This window comes from Histoplasma capsulatum (assembly GCF_000150115.1).
Source record: "Histoplasma capsulatum G186AR genomic scaffold supercont2.8, whole genome shotgun sequence".
Lineage (NCBI taxonomy): Eukaryota > Fungi > Ascomycota > Eurotiomycetes > Onygenales > Ajellomycetaceae > Histoplasma > Histoplasma capsulatum.
Window position 1 is genome coordinate 243,290 of NW_025544808.1, and position 17,638 is coordinate 260,927.

A 17,638-nucleotide genomic window follows, 5' to 3' on the forward strand; every position below is an offset into this window, starting at 1 on the left:
GATAGCCTACTTTCGAGTTTCGCCCACTGTGTTCGCGGTCTCCAAGGGCATACGGACCGCCTTTGAACCAGCTTTCTTGTTCTTGTTCTTGTTCGGTCGCCTATCGCGCTACGCTGGTGAGATTATTGGCGCGTTGGTAAGCCCATTTGGTCACATGATATCATTCTCCTCTGGGGCAACAAGAAACGACGACGACGACGACGACGACGACGACATACACAAATGCATATGCAAACTCAGCGTTTCGCCGTCTTCATCGTTCATTGAGTAGAGGCATTTCGCAAACCAAACTGCGTTGTTGGTCTCTTACAATATGACGGCATGATTTTCAATCCTCTCTTTTTCCTTTGCATCTTTCTTGCAGCGCTGTCGCCAACTATCTCTCATGCAGCCGAGTACCATGAGCAGCTAGTCCTCCGGCCTCTACCGCCTTCATCTCTCTTAGGATCATTTAATTTTCGCAGCAATGCGTCACTAGATACTTTCGAGCACCAGAATTTCCGATATTTTCCGCGCTCCTTAGGGCAAATCCTTCAGCATGCAAGCACTAAAGAGTTGCATTTGAGATTCACGACTGGTAGATGGGATGCAGAGAGCTGGGGCGAGCGGCCGTGGCGTGGTTTTAAAGAAGGCGGCACAGGCGTTGAGCTTTGGGCATGGATAGATGCAGATACTGATGAATCGTGAGACTTCGGACAATCCGCAGCAAGGCAAATATATAATTGCAACTAACAATTATCCTGATTCTAATAGCGCGTATTCCAAATGGATCACTCTGACTCAATCCTTGTCCGGCCTTTTCTGCGCTTCCTTGAACTTCATTGATTCCACTCGAACAACCCGACCTGTAATGACGTTTGAACCTATGGGAAATCACTTGTCGAGACCTCTGCATCTGCTGCATGGACACTGCCCGGCGAGGTCGTCTGTACCGAGAACCTGACGCCGTTCCTCAAATTGCTTCCCTGTAAAGGGAAAGCGGGAATTTCGAGTTTGCTTGATGGTCATAGACTATTTGATGCGTCGTGGCAGAGCATGTCAATTGATGTTCGACCCACATGTCCAGATGACACAGATGGATGCCAGGTTGAAATCGAGCAAACTGTAGATTTGGTTTTGGATGTGGAGAGAGCGAAGCGACCAAGAGGTGAGTGCTGGTAGTTAGTCGCAGCTCTGATTCCTTCCATATGTCCTGTGAACTAAAATCTTGTAGATAATCCTATTCCACGCCCTGTTCCCGCCGAAGAGCTCATCTGCGACCAATCCAAGCCATACAACTCACATGATACGTGCTACCCAGTCGGCAAAAGTGCAGACCAGGGCTGGCGCTTATCAGAGGTGTTTGGTCGTAACATTCCAGGCGGATGCCCTCTGACAGAAGAAGAAGAAAATAAAAGACAACATGTGTGTATCAAAGTTCCCAACGACGGGGATGTACTAGTGACTGCTGGTGCTATCGAGAGGAAGTCTCCTGACGGTCTTTCCCGTTGCTACTCCCTTCTCGATGATTTCCCTTTCGACCTGGTTCTACCATCACAATCACAGTCTCCCGAAGTACCACTGGAGCAGCCTGTCCTTCACGCAGAGAGGACTATAATCGGCCGCGGGCAAGAAAGAGGCGGCATGCGATCGATCTTAGCAAATCCGTCGCAGACCAATGCCGTTGAATTCATCTATTTTGAAACTCTACCCTGGTTCATGAGGCCTTATGTACACACTCTTAAAGCAAAAGTGAGAAATCTCAATGGCACGGTCGTCCCCATTCCTGCCTCCGAGATTATCAAAGACGTCTTTTATCGACCCGCCATGGATAGGAAACGTGGCACGCAACTCGAGCTCATCCTCTCAGTCCCCGCCGCATCAACTGTAACATTGATTTACGATTTCGAAAAGGCCATCCTGCGCTATACCGAATATCCACCTGATGCCAACCGGGGATTCAACGTCGCTCCAGCAGTCATCAGATTACTTGATGATCAGAACATGGCCAAGGGACAAGGTAAATCTAGCGAGTCGCGGGCACAGCCACAACCGCCAATCTACCTGCGCACGACAAGCCTGCTATTACCTCTCCCCACGCCTGATTTCAGCATGCCGTACAACGTGATTATATTGACCAGTACGGTTATGGCGTTGGCGTTCGGGAGCATTTTTAATATTCTTGTTCGCCGCCTTGTCGCTGTCGAGGAGGCGCCAGAGAGCGGGATCAAGGCGAAGATTCTGGGCTGTATTGTTGCGGTGAAGGATAAGTTGGGAGGAAAAGTGGTTAAGGTGGAGTAGGGTGTATGCGCTGCTGCCGATATTAATGCATATTTCATTTGGTTTTACCTTGCTCAGCATTTATTCTTTGGACCACCTGGTTCCTGATACCCTAGCTCGGTGACAATATACAACATCCTACATTTTGCGACTTTTCATACCGATGTCTGGTATACCACCCATCGGGCCCCGTCCCTGAAACCGATTTGTTGTCATAATATATATCGGACAATAACTAGTTTTGTAGGTTGTAATTATCATCCCCGTCCATCCACGCTGAAGGGAGTAGTAGTAGTAGTAGTAGTAGTACACCATAAAATGGTATGGCCACCTGAGCTGATCTCCGATCCAGCAAATCTGTGTAATGATTCGCATACCAACAGCGAAACAGATAAGCAATCATAGGCCCGAGGCTATAAAAATCATCATTTTGCGCAAATTAATACCTCCTGGAACTGTGCAAGTGGTAGCTGCAAAATGGTTTAAAAAGACGAACAGGATCACCCAAAGCAAAGAAAATGAAAAACAAGGGCATATAATAATAAAAAAAGCCAATTGGCCCAAAAACTGCAGGAAATTTTTGACTTGATTAAGAATACTCCAAAAAGAGCAAAATAGAGGGTTTGTAGGTTGTGGGCGTGATCAGGTCCGTCTCGAGTTACCAGCAAGAAGGGGGAAGCCGTCCAAATATACGAAAAACACATACATAGGCCAAATTATAAATCTACACAAAGAAGCTACACCAAAAAAACCAATTTCCCCTTACGAATTACCCCCCCTTTTCCCCTCTAATGTCATGGATGATAATGTCGCTTGCAGTGACTGTTGTTGCTCTTCCTGTGCCTGGGTCATCTCCACCTGCTCCGCCCACGACCCTTGAGGCGAAAGTGGCGTAGCAACGCTTTCCTTGCCGTTCGCGTTCGCATGGCCATTCCTATTTCCGCTCCCACTTACACCGGACGCAGTCGGCAGCGCAGGGAACTCGTCTTCCTCGTTAACGCGAGGAGGCTCAAGAGGGTGATGTGAAGGCGACACGCCTTCGACCCACTTCTCAACGTCAGGCCCAGATGGGGCCCCGGACATTTGTCTAGCAAAATAGTCCCCACGGCCCCTTCCACCTCTTGCGCGACGCGGGTTCCCGCGCCCGCTTCCTCTCCCGCGAAAATACCCCCCACTCTCGTGCTCTATCAACGAATCTCCTGCAAAACCCCGCACACCATCCGCCGCCGGAGCGGCCCCAGCATTAGCAACAGCGCCATGCGCACCACGTCGATACGAACCACGGCCGCGTCCCGCCGTCGACGCGAAAGCCTCCACAGACTTCTCAACATCCCACTCACGCCTGGTTTGCGCCTCGAGTTTTCGTCGCCGATTCCGCTCCCGCTCGTTGTTCATCGCGTGGCGGTTCTGCATCTCCTCACGCCGTTTTTCGGCGGCGACGCGCTCACGTTCCAGAAATGAGGCTTCGTCGGCTTCCGCGCGGGCGTGCGCTGCTGCCCGCTCCGCTGCTTTTAGTTTAGCAGCTTTCATGCGTTCTGTGAGTTCGTCCTCAGTGAGCTTAGGCTGCAGGAAGGTAAAAAGCGATTTAGTTAGTTACAACAGTTGTTATTGATAAATAATGTATTCGAATCGGTAGCGTTTAGCGGCAGTAGTTACCTTTTTCACACCGCCAGTCCCGCTCCTATCTCCCTTGACCGCAAAAGTCCTAGGTGCCGGCGTGTCCTGCTCTTTCGTATTTTTATCCACGCCGTTTTCCTCATTCCGATCTGTCTCCCTCACTCTCCCATCCGCATCCCCACCAACAGTTGCCTCCACCTGCCCCTCTTTACTATCCTGCACCTTTTCCTCTCCCTCTCCACCACCCGCGGCAGGTGTAGGGGTCGCAATATACCTTTCCTCCGCCGCTAGCGACCTCGCGCTCCTCCCACCACGCCAACCACCACCGCCTTGTCCTCTGCCCCTCCCCCTCCCCCTCTCCCCACTATACCCGCACCCACTCCCGCGGCTCCGATGATTATTGCCATTTATATACTGAGCGGCACCATTACTCTCCTGAGGGGCCGGTACGTGTGCCTCGGCGTGAGACGGCGATTCACGACCACGTTGTTGTTGTTGTTGATGTTGCTGCTGTTGCTTTTCTGGTGATCGTGACGCCAGTGGCTGTGAAGGTGGTCGTGGATGAGAGGGAGCCGGTCGCTGATGTGTGGATTCACGATCCACATGTTCCGGTTCGAGTTCGGAGTGGTATTCGATCTCGACTTCCTCGGCAGGAAGGGGGACGATTTCATCATCGAAGAGATCGTCGACGCCGCGTGTTTGGGCAAATTCGTCCATTATCTTTCCCTGCGCCCTTATTTATGAGATTTGCGGGTGGGGATGGTGTGGGTTTGCCAGCTTCCAGGTCGTGGGTAGTTCCGCCTCTGAATTTCCCGCGCGCAATGCCGGTAATGCGAAGGCGGAAAGTTGTGGAAAAAGGTGGTATTTTGTAGCTCGAGTTATAGATATGGTGTAGTTAGAGCCCTGTATGTATGCAAAAGGAGTACGGTATTAGATTTGGATATCGCAGGAACGGCCGCGGTGTATACCTGTTCGCTCCTCAAAGGGTCAATCGCATGAGGAGAAATGCGGCCGCGCACCAAACAGGTAACAACTTAGGAAATTTGTATGACTGGTCTCGATGTCAATTGCGGTGGTATAGATGTATATTTAACTCTGTACGTCCACCTCGTCTTGCAAAGGTGGGGATGTGACGATGAGCTTAGTGACCGGGGCTTGATGTTCTTCCCGTCTGCTTTTGTCCTTATGCTGTCTGCAGCTCCCACGAAGGAGCTGGAAGTTAGAATATCAAAATACCTTTACCGCCCGTTTGTCAACAAGCCGCAAGTGGCGTCTGGAACGAGGGGAGATGGTTTACGGCGCAAATAACTTGAACATTGAAAGGCTGCACATACTACATGTACAGTACATAGATGGTCTTTTCTGTCATGGACCGCCGCCTTAGGAAGTTAGAAGCGATTTGTCATGTGATTGAGAAAGGGGCAGCAGTCCATAAGGCAAAATGGACCAAGAAGTGTTGATGGAAACATTATTTTGAATTATCTCGCCTTTCGTTTCGATACTGTGGAGGAAAAGCACAAAAACAAGGTATTAAAGAAGCAAGTAAAATAGCAGAAATCAAAACCCCTTTAAACGCCGATTTGTCTGATCCGAGCTGAGCCAGGCCCATGTTTGGAATAGAAGAGAAAGCAAAGAGAAGATCAGAAACGAACAAAATTCCACCAAATCCCCATCCATCGCTTCCTGCTCACACAAGACATATCTTCGTATTTAAAATTATCCATCACCCATCGCCATCACATTTCATTTTCCTGCCCCTGCTGCCCCCGTGGTGTAGAATTGTAGGACAGGCTGAACCCAGTTCTGGTATTAACATCAACCACCCCAAACAGAGCCAGCACGACATTCATCGCGCCCGTCACCTGCTCCAAACTCAAAACTAGCAGACCTCGCATGTTTTAGTGAAGAAATAAAAGGGAGGGCGGGGAGGGAGTGTGAAAAAGCAGAACAAAATGTGAAATAGGATCGTGGAGAAGGTATTACAAATCGAAGGGAGATGAACATGAGAATGTGTAAAGAAAGGAAAAGTAAACTAATATCGAACCCAGCCTTTGTAAATGAAGTGAACTCATGCATGCAGATGAATGCAATGGATAGCGAGTAACAAAAAACAAAATGAGAAGATATTTAGGATTTTAGTTAAGGAAATATATCGAATCACAAAAAAACGAATAAAATAAAATAAAAACTTTGATTGGGTGGGGCAGGAGGGGAATAGAAAGGGGGAAAAAGAGACAGATATGGAATCTAGGGAATTATGCAGAGAAATAAGTCGTGGGAGAAAGAAGACCGTAACGTTTTAGCATTTTGCAAGAGGATATGGAAGGTTGATGGGTAGAAGAACCAAGGCACAGAAAAACAAAACCATTGACAGCACAACACAACAAGCGTTAGACGAGGTGTTGTACTCCTGCAAGCGAAAAAAAAAGACTTAAGACAGATGAAATGCCCCCTGCCCCTCATGGATAGCAACATTGAGCCGTTGACGGAGGATGTCGATGGTGGAATAATCGGGCAATTTGAGGTAGTTGACGCATGTCATTACGCTGGGAAGATAATCATCCGGCATGTACGGAGGGTCGCTTGGGCGGCAGACGACGGTGAACATTGGAGTTAGACTTTTGAAGCCTGAGGAGTGGAAGTTAGCAAATGAGAATTCGTAAAATTTATCACAAACGGAAGAAAGTGGTGGACAGGCAAGGGAGAAGGGGAGTTGCTCGTTATTTGACTTACCTCCAATTGGAAGCTTGGGGCTGCCTGTGACGAATTGCAAAAAGTCGCGACGCTCTTGCTTTGTAAATTCGCTCATGACGTGTAATAAATTGCGCACGCTTTTGCTGTCCATGTTGAAGCCGTGGTCTGCTTTCATCGAGTCCATCAACGCTACAAATAACAAAGTTAGTAACTCTAAAGGCAGGCACAGAAATAGAATGAACATACTCTCAATTGACCAATCCTCCTCAACTTGCCCAAACAACATCACGAGCTCGTCGGGCGTAAATGACTGAAGGGACGAGTAAGGGAACACCTGTGAGAATCCAGCACGGAACGCATCGATCTGGGCCTGGACGCCACTGCCCAGCGTCATATCGATGACCTTGCTGATGTACGACCCTACGTTATCCATCGTCACGGCAATAGAGGAACCATGCGGAATCATTTGGATCGATGGGTACCCTGGCAGCGTGAAGTCCAAGCTCAATTCCTCAACCCGAACGCCGTCGACAGTAAGCTCATCTAGCGCTCGAGCTTTTCCATCAGCACTAAGAGAATCATCAGCATTTATGGCAGCCTGTGCGGCCGTGAATCGTTTCAAGAGCATGAGTGAGTTGGCGAGTTCAGGATCCACAGCCTTGATGGTTGTAACAGTTGGGGTCACAGCTGATGGAGTAACGCCGCCAATGCGGAAGAATATGGGGTTGAACGCGATGTCAATAATTCTTGAATCTAACATTGATCGAGCGACGAATTTGCCAAGTCCCTTGAAATATTGTAGCTGTTTCTTACCCGCCTCCGATGATACTTGCTCGCGACTCATAGGCGCGGGGAAGAGACCCAGTTTGTTGAAGACAAAATCGCTCTTGTCATGAGAATCATGTTCTCGCCATAGCTTGAGCTTCTTCCGCGAAAACTCTCTTGAAACAGTTGAGTAGAACTCCAGCGTCGGGCCGAGACCCGTGCCAACTTCGTCAAAGTACTCGACTTCAAGAACGCTGGGCGACGAACCGTACAACTCCATAACCTTCATGGCGGAATCTAGGATGCGAGATCGCGAGATGCGGACTTTCTGTCGCTGTAGACGCCCTGCATACGGGCGATCATCACGTCGCTGGTCTCGTCGATTTTCATCGGACTGCGACCCTTGCCATCGCACCATGGAGCGTGCATAGCCGAAGGATGTTGATTGTAGGAAGAGGTGTCGAGTTTCGAATGGGAAGAGGAATGGAAAATGGCGCGCAAGATCCTCGCTCCAACTGGGGAGGCAGCTACTAGCCACGATCAATGGTTCTTCAAGTTGTCGGTTGAGCTTGGCTGTAAGCTTCGTATTAAGAAACTGTGAGAGAGGTTCTTTAACAACTCTAATCTGACAGTTGCTCTCTGCTAAGATGTCATCCAGCTGGGCGTTCATTCCATGTAGAACCCCAAGCAGCCTAAGGATGGATGCCGTCGTTGGATTCTGACTCAGGGACTCTGGCATTCCACCGGAATACTTCTCTAACGATAGATTGCTGGAAGTTGGGCTCAACGTGGATGGTTCCGGCGGCGGGGGTCCTTGAACGCGCTTGTACTTGATCGTATGAACTATGGACCACACATTACGCGAGAGAGAATCGCTCAAATGTTCTCTATTATGGTGAATTGCTCGATACACCGTCGTCTCATGGGAGATTGGTTTGTCATCCACACGGAACTCGATGTGCCAATCCTGCGGGATAGAAGCAATTGCGGCGGCATAGGAGAATGGCCGACCAGCAAATGCCAAAGAACCACCTAGAGATTGGCTAGACGTTGGGGCAGAAGATGATGGCCGCCCCGTCGGGGTTGACTGTTGCGGTGTTGCAATCCTGGTTCCGTCTTCTTTATGCGCCGTTACTTTCCCAGTCGCAGCAACCTCCAAGTTAACAGCCGTCGGATCTGAAACTTCTTCATCAGAGAGATCATCTTCGAGGTCATCAACAATGGCATCCAACGCATCATCCTCTTCTTCCCCTTCATCATCATCAGTCAGATGTCTCTCATCAGCGCATTCTAGGGGCTCATCAGTGCCATCTGTTTCATCGTCGGGAGGTGGTGGTTGATGCCGATTTGGGCGCCTCGTTCGGAGAGACGGCTCCTCAGAACCTCCAGATGACGCTGTCTGCGTGGAAGACTGAGGCTTGGATCTATCTGGCACTCGTGTGCTTCTGGAGGAGGTGTCTGGCTGTGGCGGCGGGGGAGGTAAAGTAGGTGGCTCGAGCCCTCCAGAGTATGTTGTCTCAGGTCCACTTCCAGGGGTGTCTCTAGGTCTAGAGGAACCAGATAGCTGAGAAAATATCGTGTCGCGATTCCGTGAACCTCTGGGACGTTCAGACAAGCTGATTCGAGGACGAAGGTAGTCGTCAAGAGCTTTAAAGTTTGCAATTGCGTGGATCGATACCATTATATTTTTATATGGTTTAGGAACATCGGACTCATCATCCGCAATCAGGCGGAGTCGCAATTGTTTCGAAAGCATGGATGTCGCGTTCCTGTTGTCCAGAGAGCTGTGGTTGACAGTGATTACTTCGAAGTGTTCCGTTCGGCTGAGAAGGTCATGGAGTTTATGGATCAAAACACTGAAGGGGGTGGTAGGCGAGCCAGTTTTGCTAACGGTCGCCGTTGAGATATCCGATTCCATGAATGCTCGGAGAAAATCTGTTCTGGCATCTTTTCCGGGTGCTGCAGAAGATAGAGAATTAGCTGATATGAAATTTAGAGTATTGGGACCATTAATTCCTGTCTCACCTGCATCCTTCTTGCTAATCACATCCAGCAAAACATGAATGATACCCGAGCTAAGTAGTTCAGAACTTGTAATACTTTCAAGCGCATCCCCATCGAAGTAGGTTGCCAATCTTTGGAACAGCGCATAGCCATTAGAAGGTTTCACGTTGCTGTAACAGGCTTTGATATCCTCGACAAGTGCCTGTAGGGACTGAAGAATTTCTAGGGCTTTATCATGCATGCCTTTGCCCTTGCTACCATCATATATTCGGAGAAATCTCCCAGCGCTGCAAGTGACAAAATCGTGGAGCGCCGAGTCCGCCGTTCGAGAAATGGGCCCACCTGATACGGATGAGGAGCTATCTGATTCGGACATTTCATCGTTGTCCTCGTCGTGATCCTCATCATCCTCATCATCCTCATCATCCTGGCTCTCCTCGTCATGATTCATACCTCGATCCTTTTCTTCCTCATCCTCGGAACTCTCATGGCTCTTGTCGGAGGAACGTCCATTTTCAAGATCTACTTCGGGTTTGGAATCTTGATGACGGTCAGGTTTAACAGACAGCGGAGTTTCGGCAAGTTTTGTGATTTCGGTGATTACCCCTTCGCGATGAAACTGGTATTGATAAATGTCTTTGAGGCGCTCAAAGAGCAGTTCCGCACACTGTAGAGCCAGGGCAACAAGAGACAGATGGTCCTTCTGTGACAGAATAGCAGCCAAAAATGAGGCATATGGAACAGTGCGTAGGGCATCCTCGATAATTTGAGCATCAAGATTCTGAAGCATCTTCAACTGCGCCATAAGTACCTTTTGCCTCACTGACAGATTCACCGTACTAGAATAAGCGTCTGTTAGTGTTGGTAGTAAGATTGTTGCGAAGCGTTTAATCTCTGGTTTGCAGCCTTTGAGAAGTTTCACTCTTTGCTCCGCCGATGTCTTTGCTCGGGGCGTTTTGGAAAGTGGAAAAATATCGCTTTCAAAACTCGCTTGCAGATGATGGTCGGAAAGGGCTAGCTCCTCGTTCGGAACACCAGGGAGAAGCTCGCAGATAACATTCAACGTCTCAAATATCTGCTCTCGTGGGCGATGGATGAGAGCTTGCATGATGTGCACACTATCGATTTTGATCGGACCACCAGTCTCGGAAGGGGGGGAGACCCCTGTCAGCATTTGATACAGTGTATCAACCACATTCATCCTCAGAAGCTCAACCGACAAGTGCGGACTGGATCTGGCAGTGATGGCTAGCACGCGGAGGAATAGGGTATGGATATGAGGCCCGATCAAGTTCGTGGTGCCAGGTAGAAGGAGCCGAAGAATAGCCTTTAACATGTCGGGTTCAATTAATTGCTCCAGCTTCTCTGGTTTATATTTGAAACTTTCAACCACCCGAGAAACACACAGACATCCCTGTTCTACGACCTTTTGGTCATTGCTGGAAAGGACATTGAGTAATGTTGGCATGACATCCCGGATAACAGGGAACGAATCATGAGGTAAATTGCGGCAACAATTTGCAGCCGTTATCACAGCAGTACGCTGGGTGCTTGTGGGGAAGAAGTCTAAGTAGGAGAGACATGCTGTGAGGCCTCCTTCACGCACAATGGATGTAGGGAAATCAACGGAGATCTTGGCAAGTGTCTGTTACAAGGTGGTTAGTTTTGAAGAAATCGGATTCTCCCCTTGGGTCCTCAGCAAAATGAACACATACACTCAGAGCTTGTTCCGCAAGGTCTATGAACTGTATATCCAGTAGCTTCTGACAAAGAACCGGTACTGCACCACCATACACAACGTTTGCAACAGATCCTCGAAGGGCTTCCATCAAGTTCGCCAAGCTACGACATGCAAGGAGCATGATTTCAGGATTTTCTTCCCCTGTCTCGCTGGGTTGCATCAACTTCACCAGCTCCTTAACGAAAGGGTCGGGAGAAAATTGTCCCGCTAGGTTATCTTCGTTGGAAACAAGCAATAGATCTGAAAGTTCCTGCAAAGCAATTAGTTGGATCGACGGATCCTCCTTAATCCGTAGGTTATTGAGGATATCACGTAGTCGAGATGATGTTCCAGCCATCAAGCCACTCAAGGCTCGTAGAGTACTCTGCAGGGCCATGGGGCTTCGCGTGCCGAATAGATTACTCCGGAAAGCGTCTCCCTCTTCATCATCGGTCATACCAGATGGATGTGGGCCGTCGTTCGAATCACTCAGAGGGGATGGTTGCGCCTCAGCTTTCGTTTCCAGCCCCTCCTCATGTTGGTGTTCTTCGGGTTCCTTCATGGCCACATCTGACTCCGACTGACGTTTGGAAAGGCGTTTTCTGTGGCGTCGTGAAGGGGAAGTTTGGTTGGAAGGAGCATCTAAATGAAATATAGTGGTCAGAATCAGTGTAGCTATAACCGATCTAAGATTTATTCCGACATTGCCGCAACACCGCTCATACCTTGTGGGGGTTTCTTAGTCCTACTTGGGCGCTGTCTAGGAGGAGTGGAAGATGAGGCAGTTGTTTTCGAATTGTCATCCGAGGGACGTGAAGAGGGGCTGTACAACCAATCAGCACAGTTTAGCAAGTCATTTAGACGTCGAATGGTAAGATTCAGAGGAGATATAGAAAAGCCAAAACATACCCAGGTTGGGACATTGCAGGTGGTTGTTGTCTGGCACCAACCCGACTTTGGGGCAGAGGGGCTGAAAAGTCGGTAGATGGGCCAGCAAGTTTCACTCTTTTAGTTCGCCGGGGTGGGGAAGCGGGGAGCAGCTGCTCCTGGTCGTTTGACGATCTCGACGGTCGTGTGGTAGTGGGAGCTTTTCGTTTCCGCGCCTGTGCGGGAGGTGGCGGAGGTTGGGGATGTGATACAGCGGAAGTGGATGCAGGAAGATAAGTCGACGAGGGTTGGTCTGCTGCGAGTCGTGCAGCCGAGCGGGTGATCCTGGGAGACATTGAGAGAAGCTTAATTCCTTGTTTTTTCTTGAAGACAATTCGGTAGAAGATCCCATGCAAGACAAGGCCAGCAGATATGGGACAATATAAGAAGGGCCTCTTTTTGTTCTCTCACGCTCTACAGTCGAGTCGAGGGATGGGATAGTTCAATCGGCAAGAAAAGTGTGAAGGAGAGGCGGGAAAGAAATTGAATTGAACAAAATGAAAAAGAAGATCAGGCCGTTGCGGATGGGAAAAGTGGGGAAATGGAGAAAAGAGAAAATGAAGAGGTAATACCTATGAGGAGGAGAAGGTGTGGAAGTCTCCAAAGAAGCTCCCGGAGCGAGAGGATAGGAAGTAAACACGGAGGCGGAGGACGAGGAGGAAGAGGAGGCAGTGAGAGCAGAGGATGAAGACTCCGGGATCAGTCCAGACTGTTCAGAAGGAGTAGCAATTCGCTTGGCCATAAGTATGTTCACACACAGTGCCAGTCTTCAACCCGCCATCCGCAGTTCTGTGAGACCGAGGAATGGAGGGTTGGATGACGAGCAAAGACCGAGCGGTGGTATAACAGAGCAACGGGCCGCGATGGCCAAGGTATCATTTAGCTAGGGAGATAGTGAGAAATGCCAGACCAGAAAGCAAAGGCTGTGGACGTTGGAGGCGGAAGCGGTAAGGTGGAAGTTGGAGGTGGGAAGTTGGAGAGTCAAGATGGGAGGCGAAGTGGGAGGAGTGTGATGATGTGGTTGAGGTTGAGGTTGTTGAGGATGATGATAAGAACTGGACGCCAAGAACCCGGATAGCAGCCTCGAGGAGCCAGCAGGAAGCAAAAGGAATATTGGTTAAAAGAAGATAAATAGATAAAAAATGACAAATTTAAAAGATCAGAATAAAATAAAGATCATAGAGGCAGAAGCAGGTTGATTTCGTTCTTGGAGCTGACTGAAAATGATGTCTTTCTGTATGTTTCCCCCCGCCACAAATCCTAGTGTATATATATTTCATTCTGCTCAATTGCCAGCGCATTCATCCCGTCCTGATAGATATGGATAGCCATTTGCCATTCCCGGCTCCGTCGATCAATCCTCTTATTTCTCTTCGTCCTCTCCTTCGGCCTGTCTATCCATCCAACATAAATAACTTGAATTCCTCATACTCTTACAGTCAGTATTCGCTCTTACATGCTTCAAAGTACAGTATCCAGGAAAAGACTTCCTTCCATTCCACATCAGAATATAGAATATGAAGGAAGATGTTCTAACTACTCATAATGAATGCTATTTAGTATGGTAGCTCCGGGATATGGGATGGGAATCAATGGCTCCTTAGCTACATATTCAGAGGAAGAAATTACGCACTGCACTCCTTTGTCTTCGACGAGATTGACTACAAGTGGCATGTGTACTTCTTCGAACAAGATGATAGAGTTGTCTGGAGGATTGGGGGAGAGGTACTGTTAACTGCCCCAACCATCTAGGGGTGGTCGGCAGTTCCTTAACGCTTATTATACCTATAACTTAGTGGACTGGATGCCAACCACTAGGGCAGCCTAAGCCCGGGAGAGGAGCCGGGCGCCATAATCTAGCGTTTGATACGATTCCTCGTATCACGCGAGCATGTTCGAACTGGGTTTGTCAACCGGAAACACACACTAAAAGAAGTCACACTGCACGCCGTTTTCTGCGGCGCGATATGAGATGCATTCCAATTCAATCGTCTTTGAAGGCAAAATTTCGGTCTTCGAGGAGCCTTGTTGACATAAAACCCCAAGAACAATACGGAGGAGATCCGCCCTAGATTTCAATTGCGGGCTTCCCCAAGGACTAGTTCTCCTTGGGATTGACCAGCGGAACAGAACTTGTATTCAACTCCCTCTCGCTGCATCCGTTTGAGTAATTTCATCTGTGCTAGCCTCCGCCGGTTCTTCTGCACGAATCAAATCATCAACTCCTGCAACGACCACGAAACGCCGATGAATTTCACGGGCTGACGCTGCAGGTGCCAAAAGAGGCAAATAAGATGTCTAATATCTCACTGACATCATCTTGTCTCTCCCCTGCGGATTTAGTTGGTGTACCTCGATGCATAGCTAGCTGCTGTCTGCAGCTGTATTCTTTCAACGTCGCATCATGACTTCAGACTAGCTTGGGATCTGGATTTTGGCTCGCAAACGACCCTTGAAGAGGAGCTGAGTGGCGGGTTTCGTAGTTGCATGTGGCACACATAGAGAGTACTTGAATATTTCCATGTGTAGTACAGCCTTTGATACGTCTTGTTAGTAACTCTTTGCCTCCCAACGGTACTCCGTACAGAACACGGCATTTTATATTCCGTATAAAAGCATCGGTGCCTGGAGAAAAGATAAAGAGAATAAAAGAAAACGAAAATACGGTGGCTTGCTCCTGACCGCGATCCAGCCCTCTGCGTGCATGGACTTCTGAACTCGGTCTGGTGTTTGGCATGTTCTGAATGAAGTTCTTCCCCCCCGCCAACTAAATAAATACCTTTCTCACCGAGTCACCATCCACTTTTTCCCTCTCTCCTCTCCCAAATCAAATACTTCCCCTCGTTCTTCTGCCTACAGAGAGGGGAGGATACCAGCAAGGAAAGCAATTCAATTAGGCTCCCTCTCCCTCTCCCCTCTTTAGAATCTCCTCTCCGGGCCTCAGGAAACCTTGAATTTGTTCTTTCTCTCTCCGTTTCCCATCCCAAAACCACCCTGCATTCCACAATACCACAATCGCATATTCCTCCTTGTGTTTCTCTATATGCCGATTCGACTCCAATCTCGGACGGATCGCATATTCTCCTTCTCCCTCCTCCCCTCCGTCTCCACCATCAGTCCCGTGCAGAACCGTCAACACCATGGGTGATGTCGACTCTGCCCTAACCGGCGCCCATGTCGACGGCAACGGAGTCGCGGGACCGCCCATGGACCCGGAATCTTACAAATTCCCAGATCAGAGACTGAAAAAGGTCATGTCTGATCCGTCCAAAACTCCGCTCCTACTGGTGGCATGCGGCTCCTTCTCGCCGACCACTTACCTACACCTGCGTATGTTTGAGATGGCGGCGGATTATATCAAGTTCACCACGGATTTTGAGCTGATTGGTGGGTACCTATCGCCTGTGTCGGATGCATATAAGAAAGCCGGTCTAGCCAGCGCGGTACACAGGTATGTTTTTTTTTTTTTTTTTTTTTTCCCGCCTCTCCACATCATCGATATTCTAACCGCCCTTTCCCGCCCTCTTTTCCTGCAATTGGTATACCGGGAATTACGCTGACACATACTTCATCCGGCACTCAGAGTTGCCATGTGTCAACTAGCAGTCGAGAAGACCTCAAACTGGCTGATGGTTGATCCGTGGGAGCCGATGCAGAAGGAATATATCCCCACCGCAAAGGTCCTGGATCATTTTGACCATTACATAAACACGGTCCTGGATGGGATTGATACAGGCGAAGGAACTCGCAAGCCTGTGCGGGTGGCCCTACTTGCCGGTGCGGACCTCATCCACACCATGTCCACGCCTGGTGTATGGAGTGAGAAGGATTTAGATCATATCCTCGGGCGATACGGGGTGAGTCATATGTTTTCCTTTCCTCCCCGATGGCTTTTTTTCGAACATTCTTGAAAAGGATATCCCCAGACTGACATAGTTGTTTATATACATATAGAGCTTCATTGTCGAGCGTGCCGGCACAGACATTGACGAAGCAATTGCCAGCCTGCAGCCCTGGAAAGAAAACATATACGTAATCCAACAATTAATCCAAAACGACGTTAGCAGCACGAAGATCCGCCTCTTCCTCCGCCGCGAGATGAGCGTTCGCTACCTAATCCCCAGCCCCGTTATAGATTATATCGAGAAACACCACCTGTATGAAGACGAAGGGTCGTCCTCCACTACTACGGCAAAGCAGAATGGAAACGAGAGCCAGAACTCAACCCCAGGTTCAAATTTGGGAGATAAAGGAAAGGGCAAGCAAGCGGACACAACGATGCCCTGTGAAAACGATAACCCTAGTGGATGATAATTTTATGGTTTTCCGTCCCCATACCGGCGCGTCCCTCACAAACAATTAGATTCCGTTTTCGGCGACAAACATGTTACATCTCATTCATGTACCGGTGCTTCGCGAGGTTGAGGGGTGAATTATCGTGCGGCGGGGGACGCCAAAAGGGAGAGCGCGCGGGCGGCGGGATCGACAACATTCTAATGGATATATTTTCTCCCTCTTTGTCTATGATATGTATGAATGTATGAATATGAATATGCCTCCCGTCCACCGTTCGTCACGTGCTTGGCATACACATATACATATATCTACATACATATGCTCGAGCATTCCACGAAACAACAGAAATGTGTCTAACGGACATTCCCTTTTCCCGTATGGATGCGGTGGAGACCGGACAAGCATTGATAAAGCATAGATACAGCCAACATCCCTCCTTCCTACCTACTTACCTTCCCCATTGCCGATTCGAAGGGCCCTAGTTCACCGTTCCCCGAGCCTTCGAGAAAAGGGTTTGGGGTATATCCCTCTCTCCCTTCCTCTCCTCGACCACAAGAAAGAAGCTCGAATAAAATTTAAAAAAAAAAAAAAAAAAAAAAAAAAACAGGAAAACGAAAAAATGAGAAGAAAAAAAGGTTACAAAAAAGGACAGACCGGCCACACACAGTCGCCCGAGGGCCCAAACGCCCTAACCATAACTCAACCCACTCACGTCTACCTCCGAGCTATCCAACCTCCTATCCTTCCTCGATCCATAAAGCAATACTCTAAACCGTAACCGGCTGATCCCGCGGGTTAGAGCAGAGATAGGGCAGAGAAAAATCAGCTCCACGAATGCGTCGTATACAGAGAGAATATATACCAGTACATATATATGCCATGCACCCGTTTGCATCCCCAACCCAAACAGAAAGCCGGAGGGCAGTGGCAGGGGGGCTGGAGTTCAGTTTTACTTCCATTTAACATTGCCAATGCATGTATATGCAGGAAATGGGGGGGCCGAACAGCTTTGTGACTTATATATCTTTCCCTTCAATCCCGAATTTTTTATATGTTGTCATTGATATATATATACATCTAATTTTTGTCAATTATCTCATCTGTATTTATTTGCTGTTTCTTCTCATTGTTTTTTCTTTTCTAAACACGCTGGATGGATGCAATGGATTGGTCAGTCCAGCTGGTGGTTGTGGGTGGCAGACGTGTGTTTTTTTTTCTTGCTCGAGCATGGCGGTAGCATCGGCGGTGAATGGTCATGGGGTAGATAGATGGTCCTGGGTTGGCAGCCTGTTTGTAAGACCTTTTCTCTCATTTATCTCTCGCTGTGGGGAGATCAGGAGCATAGGGAGTTTCGTG

The 17,638-nt window shown here is 48.8% G+C and overlaps 4 protein-coding genes across 4 annotated transcripts; 2 read left to right on the forward strand and 2 right to left on the reverse strand.

Moving 5' to 3' along the window:
* Positions 1 to 235: 235 nt before the first annotated feature.
* On the forward strand, positions 236 to 2,416 carry HCBG_05877 (GPI transamidase component GPI16; the record flags this gene model as incomplete). Its single annotated transcript, XM_045432926.1, has 3 exons — positions 236 to 683; positions 754 to 1,147; positions 1,214 to 2,416. The coding sequence occupies 2 exons, from the start codon at positions 1,036 to 1,038 to the stop codon at positions 2,278 to 2,280; spliced, it is 1,179 nt and encodes a 392-aa protein (XP_045286094.1).
* A 408-nt stretch (positions 2,417 to 2,824) lies between these two features.
* Positions 2,825 to 4,593, reverse strand: HCBG_05878 (uncharacterized protein; the record flags this gene model as incomplete). The annotated part of the gene is made up of 2 exons (XM_045432927.1): positions 2,825 to 3,822; positions 3,916 to 4,593. 2 exons carry the CDS (start codon positions 4,591 to 4,593, stop codon positions 3,022 to 3,024), a joined length of 1,479 nt encoding a protein of 492 aa, XP_045286095.1.
* A 1,714-nt stretch (positions 4,594 to 6,307) lies between these two features.
* HCBG_05879 (ubiquitin fusion degradation protein) lies at positions 6,308 to 12,282 on the reverse strand (the record flags this gene model as incomplete). Its single annotated transcript, XM_045432928.1, has 7 exons — positions 6,308 to 6,504; positions 6,610 to 6,759; positions 6,817 to 9,294; positions 9,361 to 10,984; positions 11,055 to 11,701; positions 11,785 to 11,882; positions 11,969 to 12,282. The coding sequence occupies 7 exons, from the start codon at positions 12,280 to 12,282 to the stop codon at positions 6,308 to 6,310; spliced, it is 5,508 nt and encodes a 1,835-aa protein (XP_045286096.1).
* A 2,844-nt stretch (positions 12,283 to 15,126) lies between these two features.
* Positions 15,127 to 16,297, forward strand: HCBG_05880 (nicotinamide mononucleotide adenylyl transferase; the record flags this gene model as incomplete). Its single annotated transcript, XM_045432929.1, has 3 exons — positions 15,127 to 15,437; positions 15,570 to 15,843; positions 15,941 to 16,297. 3 exons carry the CDS (start codon positions 15,127 to 15,129, stop codon positions 16,295 to 16,297), a joined length of 942 nt encoding a protein of 313 aa, XP_045286097.1.
* Between the last annotated feature and the right edge of the window lie 1,341 nt (positions 16,298 to 17,638).